Here is a 20,634-nt window from a genome sequence, read left to right as displayed (position 1 = left end):
CCCTCGAGGGATGCTGCGCGTGTTTGCCGATCGTCACCTGACCTCTTTAAATATGGATTTGCGGCCAGGCGTACGTTTGTCTCTTTGCAGGTGTCGTAAAGCTGACACTTCTGAAGCCGAACACGCAGAGGCGGCGCGAGCATATCGGCGGAGAAACATTTTCTAGCAAAGCATAGCCATTCTTGCAAGTTGCAAAGCCGGAGGAAAGAGGGAAATACTCCTTATTGCTCAATTCAAAGATTTTTGAAGCTTTTTTTTACTACGCCTCTATCGGTTGACTCACCATAATTTCTTTATTTCCACCCTCACTGAAGAAGTCTCATTTTAATCATTCAAGTTAATTTCGACATAAAAACTAAAATAATAATGCTTTCGATTGCCACATTTTTTTCACAATTAATTGGTAGTACAAAACTTACATTTAATTATAAACAATTTGGCATAATATTTTCATTTTAAATTGCAGAGGGAAAGCTTCTTGATAATATGGAATCATCAATAATTAATTGTTATTCTTCACCAAACAAACATTGCGAAAGACTGCTGAATCAAGTTGCTACCTGAAGCTTTTACAAGCTTGAGATGATCTTCTCGAGTTCGCTTTTGTTGAAAGTGGCAGATATCAACGTAAGACACTGTAAACAACTAATTAGATAAAACTTTTCGTATCAGCCGAAAACTTGCACCGTTCAAAGTTAATTAGGATTTAGGGGGAAATATCGAGCAGGCTTTTATCGCCATTTTCCACTTGGAACTCAATAAAGTTTGATAAAGCGCGTGTGGAATGTTGTCTTAAAAGCGAGAAAGATAAATTGCGGTGTTCACGCATCCCGAAATGATAGTTGATGAAGTGGTAGAGTGCGTGGGAAGAGAGAGAGAAAGAGAGAGAGAGAGAGAGAGAGAGAGAGAGAGAGAGAGAGAGAGAGAGAGAGAGAGAGAGAGAGAGCCATATACACTCATCTCGAGCAGGCGATCATCTTCGAGTCGAAGGGAAGGCATTCTCTCTCTCTCTCTCTCTCTCTCTCTCTCTCTCTCTCTCTCTCTCTCTCTCTCTCTCTCTCTCTCTCTCTCTCTCTCTCTCTCTCTCTCTTTCTCAAGTGTGTGCGTGTGTATTATGGAGCAAAAAAAGACAGGTCGGTGAATAGAATCTCGCCAAGAGTTATTGGAGCTTTATCGAGTTTGCCGCTTCTCTCGTGCGCCTTTCAAACAATCCCACAGCCAGCCGGGGCTTTTTGGTTCGCTTCTTGTGCGCGCGTGGCTCGAGAATTTATTAGGTCTCGAAAAGGCAGCCGGCAGAACGGTCTAAACTCTCTCATATTTACCTATTCATTTTATTGTACGTGCCAGTCGAGATGAAATAATTTATCATTCGCCGCCACCTCCGCCCTCTCTTTGGAAATTATTAATTATCCCGAGGTCGTCGCGCTAAACTTGTGTAATTTAATACTCAAGTTGGCTGCAGCGTGCGATTTGGAAACTTGTTCTTCCTCCAACCCCCGTCTCATCAGTAATGGGAATTAGTGCCGACCGACAGAGGAATGTGTTTGTTGCTCATGAAATCTGATTGTGCTCTCGCTCGCTCTCAGCACGCCGGCTAAATTCAATTTTTGGCGTTGCACTCGCCCGGGAATCGAGTTCCCTCGCGGAAACGCACGCCGGGCCGACCGAATTAAAAGCTGCCTCGCTCTCGTGGCTTAATCCTCCCCCCAGAAATCGAGTTAAACACTCGAGCGTTTGATTTGATCAAATTTCAATTTCGCTGAGTTTGCGTCAAAAGCGGCTTTGCTGGCGAACGCAGTCTCTTGCGTTATGATGTACATATTATGTCGTCGTAGTCAGAGCGGCCCCCGCAAAAAGCCCAAACCCACACATCCTCTCACCACCGACTATTTTGGCTGGACGTGTCCGCTCTCCGCGGTCCACTCCCGAGCGCCCTCACTAAAACCGACCCACAAAAACAAGGTTGCCACGAGTTGATTGGTGGTATTAGAGTGATTTTGTCACATGCACTTTGCAGCACTCCCCGAATCGGAGCACATGATTTGCATCAAGTTAAGGAAACCAGAATTATCCACCCACACGCGAGTGGGGTCGACACTTGTTGTCGACTAAAAAGCAGACGAGCATTCAAATGTTTGATTAAACTCTCCAGACAATGTATGAAGGAGAGCAAATTGTTCCAAAAATCTGATCGAACCCCCGAATTGATTGTTATTTGAATAAATAAAGTCCTCAATTCGTCTCTAAATTATTTGTTTTGCGCCACTTTTTGTTTCAAACCCCAAACTTAATTGCCTACACACTTGAAACAAAAACTTGAAGCAAATCCTCCGATGCATTGACTTTGTCCCCTTCCTCTCTTGAATGTGTGTACAAACGGAAACACGATATTCTGCGGTGCAGGAGTGGCGCAGGCCGAAGCTGCGCAGCGGCGTGCCAGCCACCAAGAGCAGCAGCCTGTCGTCCAAGCAGCCGCCGCAGCCGTCGGTACCGAGTGTGCAGCACCAACCCCTCCCCACCTCTGTCCCGAATGCCAACGGGGCCTCGTCAGCCCCGATCGGCAACGACTCTTCGGCCAACAACAGCGACAAGTCACCGTCGCCGCAGAAAAACTTGTCGGCATTGAATAAAACCAATAAAAAGGTGTTTGCGCATGCGCAAGTAGACACGAGAACCTTTAGTTTGGCCGCTGTTTTTGACTGATTTTTATAATTTTTCGAGTAGAACCTCCGAAAGAAAGCCTGAACCAAAGAAACGTGACTGTTTTGCAAAGTCAAAGTGTGTTCACGGCGCTCTCGGAGCTGTTCGTTCTTGCAATTTTTTACTCAATACGTTGGAATGCCGTTCTCTCTCTCACTCTCTATATCTCTTTTTGTAACTTGTGTTTGCTTTGTTGTGTTGCTTTGAGTGGCACCATCGTCGATCCAGTAATTAACTCCGGTGTTTTCTCTCATTGCAGGAGAAGGAGAGCATCAAGAAAAAAGGCAGGAACAAAGAAGGTGAGCGTTTCGCTTCCTCTTTCCCTCTCTTTCGCGGTCGCTGCTTTATTTCTTTTTCTTGCTGAGCCGCGTACCCAAGTGATGCAATAAAAGCAACTTCAAAGTTGTCCGTGTTTAGACACGAAAGTTTCTGATCAAACAATCTGCATAGCTAACGCGGAGAATGAAATTTCCCCGGCTGTCCTTTCTGTTACGAATAACGATGCCGGAAACTATGGAAAAGGAAAGAAAGAAAACATTTGCCCGAGCATATTGCCATCATACTCGATCCGGCACTAGAAGTTTTTCAGTGTTTTGTAAGAGCGCACGACCTTGGACTGTTCTCATCAACTGCAAAATCATGCCACCTCATCGCCATTGTTCCTTCTCACACTTCACCTTTATTAATTTAAAGTCTAGCGATCACAGTTTCAATCGAAGACGAACGAATCCTCTATATTTATCCCTTCCCCCTCGGTGGAGCCCCTGTCTGTTCCTTTTTTGCTGCGGAAGAGTCTCTTTGGTTTTTGCCGATGTACGCTCGCAGTATTGGAGATCAAAAGGTGTCGGCTCTGTCTTGCCTGTGTATACGAGAATAACAAATCTGGGTTGGGCGTGCTGCGAATTTATCTTGATTTTCCTCGACTAAACAAAGACTGACTGTGCGTCTGTTCTCTTTTTCATCCCTGCCTTATCACGTGATCTGCCACCCCATCGCGTCAATCAATCAATCGCGCACTTTGGTGAGTGAGAGAGAGCTAGAAACTCAGAAACCCTGCTGCATGCCTTTGGACCGTGACGTGTGCCTCCCCGGTTGCATACCTTTCACGCCCTGTCTTGACATGAGCGGGCGCCGCTATTGGAACGGCAGCCAGCCCGTCGAAATGAGAAAATGAGCGTGCCCCCGCTTTAATACACGTCCGTCCGGGCCGTGTCGAGACGTTTATTGAATCCTCCGGAATTGCCGGCGGAAATGAAAATTTACGCGCTTTTCCGCATTCTCGCTCGCGATGACCTTCTTTAGAATTGCTCCTTTTATTGGCTAATGCATCCTCGCGCGCACAAACTTATCAGCCGGCCGACGGTTTCGTCTCTCATTTCGACGGCTCAATTTCCGAGTGCGGCCCCGCTGCACACGCAACATTGCACCTTGTCACCCACCCACCCACCGTGTAGTTGTCCATATCTCCACACACAGTAACTTGAACTGTAATAAATAGAGTAATTCGATCTGCCAAGCTGCATGCGTCCCGCCGCTCGCCTCTTGCGAACACGCCATCGAACGTCCGTGTTCCGATCAAGTTTGACAGTGTTTTACATAAATTCTTCCTTTCCGAGTTGTCGAAGCGCGACGGTTGTGTGTCGTGTTGGATGTGCGTGTATGCGTGTCTGTGTGTGTGTGTGTGTGTGTGTGTGTGTGTGTGTGTCGTTTAACCTAGCGGCCGCCTCTGGCCTCCACGGCGGGCACTAAAGCTATGTTGTTGCAGACCTGATGCGCGACCCGACAGTGCTGATCGAGGGAGTGCTCTTCAGGGCGCGCTACTTAGGCTCGACGCAGCTCGTGTGTGAGGGCCAGCCGACCAAAACCACCCGCATGATGCAGGCCGAGGAGGCTGTGTCGCGGATCAAGGTGAGTGCCCTCTTCCTCTCGTGCCATTTCCCACCGTGTCTGTCTCTCTCAGCTGCCTCCCTGGGAGTGAGTGCCACGTGCTGTTTTGGTTGGTTGGCATACAAGCAGTCGTGTTTATTATTGTATATTTATGATTACTCTATTCTGCTGCTATCAGTATTGGATTGGACTGGTCTCTCATTCATTCCTTCATTCTCTCGCCTTTTCATTCTACGGGGGTTGCTTTTTTCAGTTTCGCCCTACTCTTCGTTTAATTCACTGCGCAATTTTTTCGCCTCCGCAGTTTGTTTTTCACTGCAAGGACGAGCACTTTTTCTGTTGGGAAAGTCAATTTTATCTGTGTCTCGCAAGGACTTTTAGTTGCACAATATATATTTTGCGATGCTTTTGAGACATGGAGTGAATGCGTCGCCTGCTTTGCTGAAAAGATTTTCGAGCAAACAACTTTGTAAATAAACTTTTTTTCGTCAGTCGATGTTTGCATCACTTTAACAGCTGATTCTAGCACTATTTTTTTGCTGCGTAGACGCAAAAGGTTGTAAATACAATACATGATTTTGTAAATAGCTCTGAATTTTTATATCCATATATTATAGTGAAAGCTTTCAAAGTCAGCTTTTGAACCGCTACTTTTGCTTTTTCTGTCTGACTGACAACTGCATCCCCTGGTTTCGGCACTTGTAAATATTGAGCCGGAATTTCTAACCGCCTTTCTTTCTCTCCAACAAAAACACGCAAACACAATTATACACACAGAGAAACCAAAAAAAATTTAAAAAAAATGTAAAATAAGAAAGATCAGACCCGATTAAAGCGTTCCACCGTTTGTTTTTTGCAATTTGCAGGCCAACCAAAACTGCAGCCCGAACTCCCGGGGTTACGGTGTAGATGATGAGGATGATGAGTCGGATGAGTCTAGCGGGGGGCGCGGGGGCGCGCGCGGAGAGAGAGGGGTGGGAGGTGCAGGGTTAAGTGATGATGATGAGGAGGAGGAGGAGGAGGATTTAGATGAGGAGGAGGAGGAGGATGATGATGATGAGGCCGAGGATGATGATGATGATGATGATGACGACGATGAGGAGGAGGAGGAGGAAGCGAGGGAGGGCGAGGGCAGTGACTCGGACGAAGAGGACCCTGAGGAGCACGCCGAGAGCGAGCCGCTGGAGGTGGAGGCGCCGCCGCCTGCCGCCACCGCGGTCATTTCTCTCTCTCCGGGGGGCCGGGGGGTTACCACGTTCAGGCTGCAGTTCCTAGGCTCGATTGAGGTCGAGGAGGAGGGCAAGAAGCACCGCAAACGCCTCAAGAAGAACATGGTTGAAGAGGCCGTGTCTAGAGTCAAGGTGTGTGAGACTTGATCCGACTCTAAAAACAGCAAACCCAAACAAAAAAAACTCAAAAATATTGAACCTAAACCTACGATGAGTTTGCCAGAGAAAACGAGGATCAGGGTTGCTCTCGCTGCTTTTTGTGTGTTGTCAGAGAACTAGCAGTTGGCTTCTTTGTTTTGTTTCAAACACACAGGACTCTTAGCTTCGTTTATAGCCTATGAACGGGAGGTTTTTCGAACGCGGAGATATTTTAAGCTTGGAAAAGTTTTTTGCGTAATTTTTTGAAACAACGTGTTCATACTTCACTTTTATTCAACGGAAAGTGGAATTCTTGGTACTAAAAGATGTACAAATTCTACGTCTTTAACAAGTTCCTTTTCATTTCCAACTTTTTATCTAAGAAATGCTTTTTTATTCACTTATGAAAATACACTTCCCCTCTCTCATTCTTATTCGCCAACTGAACTCAACTCTTTAAAGCCCTGACGTAACTAAACAAAATATTTAAACCGCAGATCTTAAAATGAGAACTTGAAGTTTATCAATTTTAGTCGACCACACTATTTTCTCTAGTAAGGGCACTGTCCATGCTTTGGCTCCGCAAAAACTGATTTTTGCGCAGAAATATTTTTGGAAAGCGGAATCGCCGAGTTGTTGTTTTGCATGGGGCAGGCGGGGTCGGACGGAGCTGTAAACTTTTTTAGTTATTGATTTGTTTCGAGCACCACCAATCACTGTTTCTTCTATATTCGCTGTTTTGTGAGATGTTGCGTTACTTGAGCACCAGGCGTTGATTCCCAATCAAATTGCACACTCAGTAGGACCAGACTATTCTCTGCTTTAATCAGATCCGAACGAAATATGACATACATCCAGATTAAAAAAAAATGTTCATTCGTTCATTTGATTGCGAATTTGGCTCATCCAGCATGCTGCGCCATCCTCCTACATCTTAATCAGACTCAAAAATCCTCGTGTCTAACCGAAGGCTGCTTGTTGATGTAAATACTATAAAAATAATAATACTTTTGTGTGTCTGCTGTATCTTTGTGTGTTTTGCGTGCACGCACCAGTCTGTGCGCCAGAAATTCTAACCATGACCTTTTTTGTCTTTTTTCCTAACGCTGCTTTCGATGGCTCCTCTATAGGCTTTGGTAAGTAGGAACGCTAAACGATAATATGCTAAATGACACGACGTGCTCTGACCGCAGACACAAGAAGTTGCTCACATTTTGCTTTTGGTCCGATTTCAGGCTCCTGAAGGTGAAAATCAGCCCAGCACCGAAGTCGACCTTTTCATTTCCACAGAGAAAATAATGGTCCTCAACACAGATTTGAAGGTAGAGTTTTGGTGGAAACCCCCTTCTGTACATGTGACCAAAATTAAAAAATAAATAAATAATTTTTTGAAAAATAATTAAATTAATAGCTTTTAAAAACGGAAAAATTTGTGATTAGTTAAGTGTTTTTAAGCTGAAGAATACAACTTAAAAATGAATTCTCGCGTAATTTAAACATTTTAATAAAGTAGCATATTCATTAAAAAAAGGCATGAGGTTACTGCCAGATTTTTCTTTTCGCAATCGCAAGTCTGTAGATTTATAATTTGGTCTGTTCTCTCAGTCAGAATGTGTGTATCTCTCGCACACCGAAATGAGCCCCCGATGTATCCAAGCTCCAATTAATTTTCCTCTCTGTTCTCTATCCCGTGCTGAGCCATTTACCCAAACTGCGTGTAATAGAGAGCCTTTTAACGACGTTAGCCTATTCTCTTAGGAAATAATGATGGACCATGCCCTGCGCACAATTTCCTACATAGCCGACATTGGCGATCTAGTTGTCCTAATGGCTAGGAGGCGGTACGTCCCGCAAGACGTAGAAGAAGCACCAAAAATAAATCGCACACCCAAAATGATCTGTCATGTATTTGAAAGTGACGAGGTGACGCTCTCCGCAATTTGCCACGCGAGCAAAATGTTCTAAAGATGTCCGCTGTTGCAGGCTCAATTCATTGCACAATCGATAGGGCAAGCGTTTCAGGTGGCATACATGGAGTTCCTGAAAGCAAACGGCATTGAAGACCACAGTTTTGTCAAGGAGATGGACTACCAAGAGGTGCTCAATTCGCAGGAGATCTTCGGCGACGAGCTGCAGATGTTTGCCAAGAAGGAAATGCAAAAAGAGGTTAATTATCAAAAGTAATAAATTCAAAACAAAATGAAAATTTGGCATCCAGGGCCAAACAAAGAATAAAGTTTAATTTTATTATAACGCTTTATTTATTCTGAATTTTATATTATTCTTACTAACATAATTGTCAAATCGTATAATATTTGTCTTTGATTTTCAGGTTGTCGTGCCTAAAGCTAAAGGAGAGATACTGGGTGTTGTGATAGTGGAGTCAGGGTGGGGCAGCATGCTGCCGACGGTGGTGATCGCCAACCTGGCTCCGAGCGGCGCCGCAGCTCGGTGCGGCATGCTCAACATTGGTGACCAAATCATCGCCATCAATGGAGTCAGCCTCGTTGGTCTTCCGCTCTCCACCTGCCAGACATATATTAAAGTTCGTAAAATGTTGCTATAAATTTTCTCCCATTTTATTCGTTTATTGAAGTTAAAATTTTATTACATATAAATCTAAACATAATTTTACTTGTGAATACCTCAATTGAAGTGAACAGAGTTAATGCTGGTTGTAGTATACGCATGCGAATTTTGCTAGTTTAATTTCATTTTTTAATATGGTTTTTAAATGTGGGAGAGTGGTATATTAACATTATTTATGTATATTAATAAGCTATATCAATTTTTTCCAGAATTCGAAAAATCAAACAGTGGTAAAATTGACTGTTGTTCCTTGCCCCCCGGTGGTTGAGGTCAAAATCAAGAGGCCTGATACAAAGTACCAGTTGGGATTCAGTGTGCAAAACGGAGTGGTATGTTACATGTCCTCGTAGAATTCTAGAAAAGCACTAATCAAGTTGCTATCGTTTACAGATATGTAGTCTGCTTAGAGGAGGAATTGCCGAAAGAGGTGGAGTGAGAGTCGGACACAGGATAATTGAGATCAACAACCAGAGCGTGGTGGCTGTTCCTCACGAGAAAATCGTCAACTTGCTGGCGACGTCAGTTGGAGAGGTGCGTCCTCAATTCTATAAAAATACGTTCTTATTTGGCTGCACTGTAAGATAGCAAATTGAAAATAGAAAAATTAAAAATCTGGGAAATTTAATTGCAACTAAATCTACAAATGGTTGATAAAAATTAATTAATTATTCAATTTTTCACATCTACCTCCGCCTACACAGAAAGTTTTTAGAGAGTTTAGAATCATTTTAATTGAAGAATATTTTTATATATTTTGTAATATCTAATTACATTCACTTGCATTTGTTTTAGTTTCTATTTGACAGTTTATTTTCTTTTTAACTACAACTCTATTGTTCTAAAACAAACAAGCCGCAATGTACATTTTGAAATTATTGCAAAATTAGAAGACAGTTAACAGCGGCTATCCAGTATGAGAGCATGTAAGATAATTTTCCCGTTAAAGAATTCACTCACAGCTGCCCACCTTAAATCAATCCGCGCAGTAGTTTTTCTTTCATGTAAATTTTGCCCGGGTTCTTCCTTGAATTTTCTCAAATAATTATAGTTGATTACCATTAAATTTCTGTGACTAAAGTATTTGGCAAATGCGTGTCCTTTTGTAATAATGATTTATTACTTGTCAATAAAATCAGACTCGTCCTTTTTTCAAAATATTATTGATTAAGAGTTGCAAAAAATCGCAAGTTTTTAATTTCTTCTTTTTATAATTTTTACCAATGTCTTGCAAGCATCATTTTTGCAATAAAGTGGCTTTAATATTTTGTTTTGCCCATGACTTCGACTTGAGCAATGAGTAGTCAGAAAATTCTGGCAAAATTGAGGCCATGCATGAATGGCATTTTTAAATCATTAACTTTACAAATTGGCATAATTTTTTTACCTAAAATACTGTTTTGAATTTTTCATTGGAAAAAAATTGAAATCATTAATTTGCATTTTTGAGCAAAAAAAAACAGTAGAAAACAGTACTTACTAGTGGTGAAAAACTGGGTGGTAAGTAAATTTAACCCTGTATCGATTTGAGTTTGGTTTGATTTAGTCACAACTGTGGACAAAAAGCGTGATTAGGGCGCCAGTTGTGTCCAAATTAAGTATCAGGTGAATATGATTTATCAACTAATTAATGACCATGAGGTCACTAAACTTGACAATGTCTTCCTAGAGTAGAAACCTCTAATTAAAATGTTGATTTTTTTCTTAAACTGTGGGGCACATTGCTGATTTTTGCAATCAAAATTTTGTAGATCTTGATGAAGACGATGCCGACTTCGATGTTCCGACTGCTGACTGGGCAGGAGACGCCACTGTACATTTAGTGTGCCGGCGCTTTCCCGCTGATCCACCTGTGGTGCTGACTATTGCCTGAATGTGCCTCTGCCACTGGAACTGCTGCTTTGGGCAAACCGTTTTTATGATTTCCTCCCTTGAAGACAACAACTAATAACCGCGCCGCCAAAGATTGTAGAAGAAAGAGAGCAGGCACACAATATCAAGTTCTGTGCTGTTTCTAGTCATAATGCCGTGTAAACCTGCGTGAATGAGATTTCCCCGGAGCGAGGCAATAGGCGAGAGCCGCCGCTCACACACGTACACTCACACTACACACACAATACACACACAGTCACTCACAAACACACATATTTATTATTATAACGACACTCGAGTGCTTCTCCTCGACTGAACCTTGAGAAAACTGTCTATCTGTGCTCTTGTATGGATTTGCATCAAGTCTGCGTGTGCAGTGAAGATTCTCTGGTTTTTGACACAAAAGGTTTTGATATTTATATCCCCCCAAACATCTCGACTAAAAGTTTGTAAGCTGTGCATCGTGGCCACGAACTCTCTCTCAGGACCTCTCTTTCCGATGACACACGGGCCGAAATTTCTAGTGATATATATTTTTACTCTCTCTCTCTCTCTCTCTCTCTCTATCTCTCTCTCTATCCGACCCTCTCATTCAGTTATTCAATCAGTTCGCGAATTGTGCGTGTTGAAGTTCAAAGCAATCGATTGCATTTATCAAATTTTAATATTGTACTTTTTGTTGTTGCGACGCGAGTCGACTATTTTCACAAGTTCTTGTTGTTGTTGACGGCGCTGGCCTGCGCGAGAGAGAAAGAAAGAAACCTAGGTCCTGGCAACTAACTGATGATTGAGCAAGCTGGCGAAAATTGCATAACATTGGATAATAACAGAGTTTGTCGCGGTTGTGCGACCGATTGATGATATTGCGCGTATATAACTTTTTCAAAATGACAAACAAAATAAGTAAGCGATTCAAGTATGAAAAATATCAAAACTGCAACTGGTGATGAGATTTTTGGAGTGTTAACATTTATGTCTCATGTACTCTCAGCAGCTGGGACCATAAAAAATCAGCTAGTGTGTATTTATGTCTCGGCTATTTAAAGAAAGGTAACTATGAACCAGCTAAACCACGCAACTGTATATCTAACCTTTGTAGAGCATTGATCAGTGTAAATAACTCAAATTAAAGATAAAAATATGTGATTACAAGACAGCCTTCGGTCTTTTCTTTACAATCCAAATGAAAAATAAAAAACCGTTCGACATGACAACTTTTAAATTAAAAAATGGTATATCCAAATTATTATCTAAAACTATACAAACTCTGAAATTCCAGACCAAAAAATATTTCCATTTAATGGGTGCTTTGAGATTAAAGTAAAATCTCACAAACCTGTGCAATGCGTATTTTCTTAATTTTTAATAATCGAATCAACTCATTTTAAAATTCATACCACCTCTCATTTTAGTTTAAAAATAAAACGGACATATTTTCCAGCACATATTTTACTGATCTCCATCACAAAACTCACACAGTCCAAAATAATTGGAAGCTCGCCCTGCACAGAAACTCCAAGACACAAAATCAAACTTCTAAGCCTTAAAGTATGGGGTAAACAAGAAAAGTTATTAATTGTGCACACGTACACGAATAACGTGGGCTGCCGTCGACTGAGATGCGCGCTTACTACAGCGCGTGACTGCAAATGCTGTGTCTCGGGTGGTCCCCTGATGGTTTCGGTAAGGCCAAACACAGCAATCCACTTGCTGCGAGGAAAACAAAACGAATTACAGCGTCAAAAACCTACTTTGCTAGACCCACCAACGAGCAGGACACCGAAAGTGGTGATCGGGACTTCGCAGCTCAAGTCTAGCAGCACGCCAAGCAAAATGTTGCCCAAAACTGCGCCTATGCGGCCGCACGTCACCGTCAGGGACACTGCCAGTGCTCTGAAACATCACGGGTCGATTGAAGGACTTTAGCCAAACGCTGTGACAAGTACGCACCTTAAGTGTGTGGGGAAAATGTGGACGACGGCGCAAAAGAGGGTCGCCTCGGCCACGCTGGCCAACGCTTCGAACACGCACGACAACACCAGATTCTGCATCTCGTTGTGGATCAAGTGCAAACAGAGGATGGCGATTCCGGAGGTTGTCATGAACAGCACTAAAAGCAGAGCACGAAAGGAAATTTAATATTGATATAAAAAAAGAATGTTCGTTGTTTTACTCACTGAGCATGATCCTGGTGCCAATCTTCCTGACCAGGTAACCGAGCATAAAAGAAGTGGGCAGGCAGCTGAGGCCGATAATGAGGGTGTGCAGGTAGACGTCGTTGTCAGGGCCGTGCACGTGTTCGGGGCTGGTGCAGTTGTTGGCGCCTGGGTCCAGCACCACACCCATGACGTCGCACACGCCGGACACCTGCGCGTCCCCACCGTGCAGGTTGTTGTAAGAGTGGAACCGTTCCAGCAGTTCCGGGAACCACAACATTAGCGTGTAGTAGCTGAAAAAATTTTGCGTTTACCAAAATATTTTTCTCGAAGCACGTGAATTTAAATGAATCCAAACATCATTATCCTTTGATGCTTTGGATCTGGTGATTAATTTCTGTTGATGCATCAGATTATAATTTTTCATAAAAAATAAATAAATTTTAGGAATTATTAGGAACAATTCATCAAATAATTTCTTGCTTCTAAAATAGATATCCGGTTAACAAAAGATCTGGTCCCAAGATAAACGCTACCAAAATATTAAAATATCGAAGAAAATTTAATATAAAAATGGAGAAGTTCTAGAAAAAAATATCTTAATCCTTCACTTTGAAGCCTGATTTAAAAAAATAAACACAATCTAGAGGTTTTACCTGATTTAAAGGTCGCTTGTTTATTTTAGAAATTTTGAATAGTAAAGAATAATACCTTGACATGATTCCAAAGTCAATAAAGCAAGCCAGAAAAGTGTACTTGGCGAGCGGACCCGAAAAAAGAGCAACATTCTGATCCCAAAGAACCTCCAGCCTCAGCACGATTCTGCGTCCAAGTGACGCTTTCTCTCCCTTGTGTTCATGCGGGAAATGCATTGGGGAGCCGTCCTCGTTCAGCTGCAGGTTGTGCGTCTCAGCCGCCAACCTCCGCACCTGAGCAGGATTTCGTTTTTATTTTATTTATTACTGAAAAAGTTTTTAATTTAAATTCTTACGCAGTACTCGCTCGGGTCTCGCCTCTTGTTGAACACGAACACTTTGCGGAGGACCGCGAGGGCCTCGTCGTGGCGGCCTTGAGAAAGCAGAAACTTGGGCGTCTCGAGGAAGCAGAAGTGGAGGGTGAGGCCGATGATCAAACTCGGCACGCCGCAGAAGAAGACAAACAGGCGCCAGCTGCGGAACGTTAGCTCAGGGTACGGCGTCCACGTGAACTTAAGAGGAATCAAAAGCCACGCCAAACCTGAAAGATGAGTTTTTCTAATGATTTAAATAGTCTCACCATGGCTGATGATCAAATAATTGACTTGGAAGGGTGAAAATAAAAATCCCAGCCATCTTATTGAATCTTTGGAGCTCTTTAAAATATTAATATCAAATTTTGATACGTACCTGGGACAGCGCAAACGCCGAGCACCCAGAAAATCTCGAGTCGGCAGAGGTTGAGGTCTCTGTGTTTGAAGGCAAGGAATTCGCTCAAATAGGGAAAGCATACGCTGGTGGCACCGATGATCCTTTTGGAGCAAAACAAAGCTTTATTAGAATATTATAAATCGCGACGAGACGGCGGATGGATGACGAATTTGTACCCAAAGCCGTTGAAGAAGCGGCAGATGAGGAAGGTGATGAAGTTAGGCGCCAGACTTGACAGCAGCCCGGCGATGAAGTCCATTGTCAGAGAAATGACTAACACCTTTTTGCGGCCTTGCGTGTCCGCCATCGAGCCCCATACATATGAGCCGAAAATCATCCCTTGAATGATGAAAATTAATTAATACATTATGACATGCATTTCCATAAATTATTTTGAACCATAACAAATATAATCTTATTTCAGGTGCCATTACGTAGCGATTGATTTATATTTATATGTAAACATACGCAGCAAAGTATCAAAATTTGCATGATCATTAAATTTTACAAAAATTAATTTTGCCATATTTTATAGCACGAATAGTTATATATTTAGAAAATAAAACAGGTTGTTTTGTTTAATAATTAGATTTATAATGCAGAATAAAAATTTTAATTTCGATCACGTTTAAAGCAAAGAACTACACCCGTTGAAAATCGACCGTAATTGAGTCTCGTCACAACACCAGACAATTACATTAATGGTGTGGTTTGTTGCAAACGTAATAAATTTAAAAAAGTAAAATTAGACTTCAAAAATAATATGTTAAAATGAGTTTTGTTGGCCAAAACGCCCACAAGAAAATCAAACGTCACACTTTAGGTAAAATTTTACACCATTGTGGCATGCTCAGTGAAGGTTTGTTGCGCCTTAACGCCAAATTGTGCGGGAACCGCTATACCATCAAATGCAAACTCACAAGTGTGCGCCACTCACCGACAAGAGGTGTTGCATTGATTTCTCCCTTATTGGCAGAGTCCAGGGTAAAATCGCATTCGGCAGCGGGAAGGACGAAGGACAAGGTAGTGGTGCCGATGGCGCACGTCATGTAGACACTACCGCAAATAATCAGCAACCAGAACTGATACCAGCCATATCCTAGTTGATAATATTAATTAAAATGGAGAAAAATTAGTGAACGGAGAAATTTACCAGTCTCTCTGATGGCAGTTTCCAAGTCCACAGCTGGTCCATGAAGGTGGCCGTTGCCATAATCTAAATGGCCTAAGAAAATCGATCTTCCTTTCAAAATTAAAATATTTAACAAAAATTCACAACTTTTGATTACCGCATAATCATAGTTTCTGGAAATGAAAAAATATAATTTTAAAACGTCCTGTAAGTTTTCCCTGCAGCAGTTTAACTGACTGAATCAAAGAAAGCTCTAATTCTTTTCAACAAACAAAAACTTGAGCAGGTCAAAGAGCTTAAGCAGATAGCATTGCAGCCCAAGTCTCGAATAAACGAGATAAGAAATAAATTAACTTAACATATATCATACCTTTTTGTTTATTGTCGTGTTCACGCATGCCGAAGAGCATGAACGAGTCTTCACTCGGGTGCGATGTACGCCGATCCATGGTTTTTGACAGCTCGATATTGGATTAAGCCAGCGTAACAACGAATGCTTCCGTCGCGATCGCTTTCAAATTGAAGAGTCTGATGAGACGGCGCGTGGGCAGGTGCCAGGGCGTCAGGGCACGTGAGCCGCCGACCTGACGGCCAAACACACCATCCACATTAGCCACCCGCCGCTCGACAACGCGATAAACCCGAACAATCGTTGCAAAACCTCTGTGACACCATTCTTGCTATAAATTGACCGTCTTCTAATTAGCTTCTTCCTAAACGTTAAATGTAGCCGCGCCGTGTCATCTTCAAAGTTTTTTCTTTTAATTTTTTTCTGCGTATCAATTAGTTCAATAAACAAAAAGATGTAATAAAAATGGATCATCGCAACTTCGGAAACAAACATTATAATCATTACGCAAGCGGAATTATTTATTTGAGAAATAATCCATTAACCAAACTCAAATTGAATCATAAAGTAGTGTAGATTGGATAAAAACTATAAAATAAAATTTGAAACCAAATTATCTTTCTGGTAAAACCGTGATTATAGGCCTCTTCAGAAATCGAACAAATTCATTCATGGTATAAGATAGGAAAATTATTATAGTTAGCTCTTTACCGCTGTAGTTTAAACTTGTATGAAAAACAGTCCTCCTGACAGAATTATCTTTGCTGTGAGTGGTAAAATCGGAGGAGGATAAAAATTGCCGGAAAACGCGTGACGAATCGAAGTCCATCCAGAAAACACATACAAGCAGTGAGTTAATTTTCTGCACTGTAATATTGGTTGTGTATTGTGTAATAATGAGATCCTTTGGTCTGTATTTTGAAATATCAATTTTATTTTTATAAAACGTGCCAGCATGTCCTTTCAAGAATTTCAAATATTTGTACAGCACACATTATTCTTGTTTATCCCTTTTTGCTCAAAATTTTAACAAAAAAATCAATCTGAAAAATAATCAAGAGAGGGAAAATAAATTATTTTTGACAGAGGTACTTGTGTTCTGAAAAACCACAGCAAAAATAACTATTGGTATCAGGGTCGTGAGGAGTGTTTTGCAAATTTGGCACTGCCAAGATGGAATTCAAAAACCGATTTGATCAATCATTCTCGCACTCTTTTTCAGGGGAATTTCTCTAATATATCTACGTACAATAATATAACCGTGTTTTCATTAAAAACTGCTGCAGCGATTTTAAAATCTTTGTCTCTCTACATTTAAACTGCACCCATTGTGCATACTGCTGTGTATTGCGTTTTGAAATGAGTTCCTCGGTGTCCAATGAGATTTTCACCTTCTATATTTAGATAGTACTTTAAAAAGGAAATAGTTGGCTCTGTTTAGTTTGCTGCTCAAGAGTCGGGAGATTCGGTCGAACATTATTATTTGGCACAATTCAAACAGCAAATTTGGGGTTTTCGCACCGGAGTTTCGAGCTAACAAAGGTAGCTTTGGCATTTTAATATCTTTTTCTCTCGTTTTGAAAGGTGAACTGCCCAAAACGGCCTAAGAAACGTGTCTGTTATAAATTACTCTCATTATTGCAATACTTCATCGTGTAGTCAACAATATCAGTAAATCACAAAGTTGTCGTGTGTGTCCTCTTATTTCTCTCGCGTATAATAGAATTTTTGGTCACGTGAGACGCAGATTCAAAACTTTTTTTAAAACTTGTGTTTATATAATTATAACTGTTCTGCCTGCTCTAGTTAAATTGCAATATATAATTAGCTTCCTGCTCACACAATCATTAGTTTAGCTCAATAACGCAGTATTTACAAGATATTACTTAAAACTTGTGTCGTAGCAAAAATCTTCAACTTCTTTTCTTCTTTAACAACGCGAATCTAGTGTTCTCATAAACAAACTCCCGTTTTGTAATAATAACTCTCGTATATCGTGTCTGAAGCGCACCAAAAACTCTCTCTTCTTCACAGAATGGCGTCTTTGCTAATTAGTTCAACGAAGGTAAAATGCATTTCTCTGAGTTGCTCTTGATCTTCGTCCACAGTAAATGTTTCATTTGTTGAAAATGTTGTCAACTATTTACAAGTGAGATATGTATTCGTAGGAAACCGTTGGAGCTGGAAGGACCGATAGTTCGCACTCAATTCTCCACACAAGTCCAGTTTTTGGGTATTCTTCTATCACATTTTTGGTGAAGTTTAAATTTGGTGAATCCGCCTCGATTTTATTGCACAGGAATCCTCATTTGGAAGTCGGGAAGGACCTAATTTAATCATTGTTTTTTAGATTTTTTAAAATTAATACTCGTTTTCTTATTTTCTGAATTTTTAAACAAAATTTTACATTAAATCGTTTTAAGACGTACGAAATAGGTATTCTATTGATTTGAGTGTCAAAATTAAAATTTCCCCAGACAAAAAGAGACAAAAACTAACCTGAAGTTTCCCGCCGTACTGTCCAAATCTGGGGAATGCGTCACTTCATGTGGTGTTCGATCTCATACCAAAACCTCCATACGACTGCCTTTCCGCATTATTTTTATCTGTCCAGGCTGCACCTCTGGCAGGCCAGCACACTTGAAGGAGAGCATCACCGTCTGCGATCCAAAATTCGCCTCAAATCTGAAAATAAAAAATATAAATATTAATTTAAATATTCCTTAAAACAATTCAAACTCCACTATACTTACTCCGTGTTGATGTTGACTTCAGGCGGTTTGCCAACCGCGTTTTGAATCACGAGGAACAGCTTGGTGACGATCTCAATGACGTGGCCCGTGTGGAAGACAAAGTCGCCCTTTTTCTTGCCGTAGTCGCTCTGAAACAGACAGCCGGTGGCGTGTTCGGCTCCCTGCAACGGACTTGAGCCTCCACCCCTACTGCAGTCGCTGCACCCGGCCTCGTGGGCCAGAGACGGCAACTCGCAACCCTAAAAGCGCACCAAGCATCAACGTTACCAACTAGCTCTCTAGCAAAATACCTCTACAATAAAAAATAATTGTGCAACGTTTTTGCACCGATTAATATTATCAAAATTACTTTAAACTAACCGAGAAAACAGCCTCAAACTAGCACTGTATGCAACTTCTCTTTACTTAAAATGCTTCATCCTGTAAAATTTACTAAATTCAATCAAACCCCCAGACAAATAAATATACAAATCTTATAAACATAACATCAGATATAAATTTAAGCGATTCTTTAATTGTGACATTTAATAAGTCAAGATTTTATTATACTCCAACCTGGTTTAAATTTTTCTTTTAACAGTCAAATATCAAAATCAAGATTCAATAAATTTATGAGTTTGAGGAGAAAGAATAAAAATTATTATCATCAAAGCGCTCTTACACTATATATTATAAAAAAATATATTTAAATATATTTATCAAGCAGCAGCTGTGTACTACACAAAGAAAAATATAAATTTGATTGATAAACTTACAGCCTTGATGTGGAAGATAGCAACATCATCGAGGTAAGGACTGAGCGAGAGTCTGTAGATGTCAGCCGCCGGCACTCTGTATTTGATCTGCAACGTCCGCTGGTCCAGAATCAGCATCGAGCTTGTCGATAAAACGAACAAAATTGGCACGAACTGCAACAAGAACAGAGCTATTTTTACAGAGCCACCTTTTTTTACTTCAATCAACAACCTTTCCACTCGATCTGGTGATTTTGTTGATGATGTCCGCGAACACGACGTACTGATCATTTGTCTCCACGCAGATCTTTTTCCACTGCACGTTTTGCCGCAGTCTCACGTAGTCACCAAGAAACGGATGTGACACACTGCATTTTAACTGTAGATAAGACATATTGAAGGGGAAACTGACAGTTTTACCTTCTTGGGTAGGAAGCTTTCCTATCTCTGAAAATTATGCTCGCTGTCACTTTTTCCCGCATCCTGTTGCGCGCAGTCTGATCAAATTTCAGTCGATATTTGTGACACTGCAAACGAGAAAAAATTTAAATTTTTCCTTCAAATATTAACTGCTTAATTTCTAACCAAACAAAAAGGAACGACTACAAAACATGATTTCAATTACTGACGGATATAAGAAATTCTTGTATTTTGGTTGGTGGAAGGAAGATTTAATATATTATATTTACAAAATTGAGGTGACCTTGATAATTTTGAAAGGAAAATCGTGTTCTCTGATTTTTTTTCATATCACATATTTAATCTTTAGGCATCTCAAATTTCTCACCCTCCATTTGTGATGGATTCTACGCAGCAGTAGGCTGGTGTCCGAGAGTCTTTTCGCGGCTGCGGGCCACTCACGACACATCGGTGACTCAGAGGGCAGGCTGACGCATAGCCTCTGCAGAAATTGTCTCCTCTGAAAAACAGTCCGTTCTGAAAAATGAGCTGCGAAATAAAAATGTATCTTTTTACCCTCCACTGGAGGTAGTGTGTCTGGATCACTTGAACGGCCCATTCGATCTGCTTCCGCCGTTTCAGCTCTCTGTATTCCTCTCTCGCCTGCCGATCAGCAAAAACGTAATATATTTTTATAAAAAAGTATATTGGAAAATTCGGCACTGATTGTGATGAAATGCAGGTGCACTGATAAATAATAAATCATGATTTATCGAAAAAAACGTAGTCGCCTGAGATTGAAATCAAGACCAAAAAAGAATGAAATGAAAATGTGATGACGTACCACTCTGTACAGGCAGAATAGGTTCTTTTTGCCTTTGAAGAGGCGCGTTTTGCCGATCTGCCACTCCTAGAGCATGCACATAAAAGAAAAATAATGAACAGCCATGCAATGCGGGGCATGCAGTGGATTACATAAACTTGAACCCTCACCCTCCAGGACCTCCACGCGGACGCGATCACAATTTGGCTCTGGCGCATAAGGATGTAGCGCTGCCGACAGCGGTATCCGCGCCACATTTTCTGCACCAACGCGGCCAGGTCTTCTAGCCGCTGTCGACGGAACTCTTCCAACTCGGCCACCTGCGTTCAAACCATCATCACAGGGTCATTTACTTTTATTGTATTGTATTTGTAAAAGAAATACAAATGATCAAAATTGTTTTGATAATTATTAGTTAAGCACGAGGCAAAATAAATTAAACACGAACATCGTGCTTTTTTAATTATTTA

The 20,634-nt window shown here is 41.2% G+C and overlaps 3 protein-coding genes across 20 annotated transcripts in view; 1 reads left to right on the top strand and 2 right to left on the bottom strand.

The window, feature by feature from the left end:
* LOC135936677 (protein lin-10-like) overlaps positions 1-11,568 on the top strand; it is a 107,724-nt gene extending 96,156 nt beyond the window's left edge. For 4 of the 12 annotated variants that reach the window (XM_065479589.1, XM_065479582.1, XM_065479580.1 and 1 more), the window contains 11 exons: positions 2,404-2,643; positions 2,960-2,999; positions 4,466-4,608; positions 5,454-5,948; positions 7,190-7,276; positions 7,713-7,877; positions 7,938-8,120; positions 8,287-8,499; positions 8,753-8,872; positions 8,934-9,074; positions 10,292-11,568. In XM_065479589.1, the coding sequence (XP_065335661.1) occupies positions 2,404-2,643; positions 2,960-2,999; positions 4,466-4,608; positions 5,454-5,948; positions 7,190-7,276; positions 7,713-7,877; positions 7,938-8,120; positions 8,287-8,499; positions 8,753-8,872; positions 8,934-9,074; positions 10,292-10,363 (1,899 nt within the window). In that variant the 3' untranslated portion in view covers positions 10,364-11,568. Of the gene's footprint in view, positions 1-2,403; positions 2,644-2,959; positions 3,000-4,465; positions 4,609-5,453; positions 7,091-7,189; positions 7,278-7,712; positions 7,878-7,937; positions 8,121-8,286; positions 8,500-8,752; positions 8,873-8,933; positions 9,075-10,291 lie in introns of those variants that run through there. The other 8 variants (XM_065479588.1, XM_065479586.1, XM_065479585.1 and 5 more) reach the window with 6 other exon arrangements.
* A 183-nt stretch (positions 11,569-11,751) lies between these two features.
* Positions 11,752-15,652, bottom strand: LOC135936775 (uncharacterized). Its single transcript, XM_065479726.1, has 11 exons — positions 15,477-15,652; positions 15,128-15,199; positions 14,912-15,073; positions 14,151-14,313; positions 13,954-14,075; positions 13,560-13,804; positions 13,280-13,497; positions 12,590-12,861; positions 12,363-12,522; positions 12,178-12,305; positions 11,752-12,122 (listed from the first exon to the last, which is right to left on the bottom strand). The coding sequence occupies exons 1-11, from the start codon at positions 15,553-15,555 to the stop codon at positions 12,043-12,045; spliced, it is 1,701 nt and encodes a 566-aa protein (XP_065335798.1). The 5' UTR covers positions 15,556-15,652; the 3' UTR covers positions 11,752-12,042.
* Positions 15,653-16,367: 715 nt separating this feature from the next.
* Positions 16,368-20,634, bottom strand: part of LOC135935861 (unconventional myosin-Ia-like) — a 34,079-nt gene continuing 29,812 nt past the window's right edge. For 2 of the 7 annotated variants that reach the window (XM_065478432.1, XM_065478436.1), the window contains 10 exons: positions 20,317-20,484; positions 20,186-20,251; positions 19,918-20,004; positions 19,730-19,861; positions 19,363-19,469; positions 19,175-19,310; positions 18,964-19,116; positions 18,209-18,447; positions 17,955-18,140; positions 16,368-17,782 (listed from right to left, as the gene is read on the bottom strand). In XM_065478432.1, coding sequence (XP_065334504.1) covers positions 18,017-18,140; positions 18,209-18,447; positions 18,964-19,116; positions 19,175-19,310; positions 19,363-19,469; positions 19,730-19,861; positions 19,918-20,004; positions 20,186-20,251; positions 20,317-20,484 — 1,212 coding nt within the window. In that variant the 3' untranslated portion in view covers positions 16,368-17,782; positions 17,955-18,016. The remainder of the gene's footprint in view (positions 17,783-17,954; positions 18,141-18,208; positions 18,448-18,963; positions 19,117-19,174; positions 19,311-19,362; positions 19,470-19,729; positions 19,862-19,917; positions 20,005-20,185; positions 20,252-20,316; positions 20,485-20,634) is intronic. The other 5 variants (XM_065478435.1, XM_065478433.1, XM_065478437.1 and 2 more) reach the window with 5 other exon arrangements.

The sequence above is a fragment of the Cloeon dipterum genome, chromosome 2, assembly GCF_949628265.1.
Source record: "Cloeon dipterum chromosome 2, ieCloDipt1.1, whole genome shotgun sequence".
NCBI lineage: Eukaryota > Metazoa > Arthropoda > Insecta > Ephemeroptera > Baetidae > Cloeon > Cloeon dipterum.
Note: the sequence above shows the minus strand (reverse complement) of the source record. Positions and strands in the feature narration are given on the sequence as shown.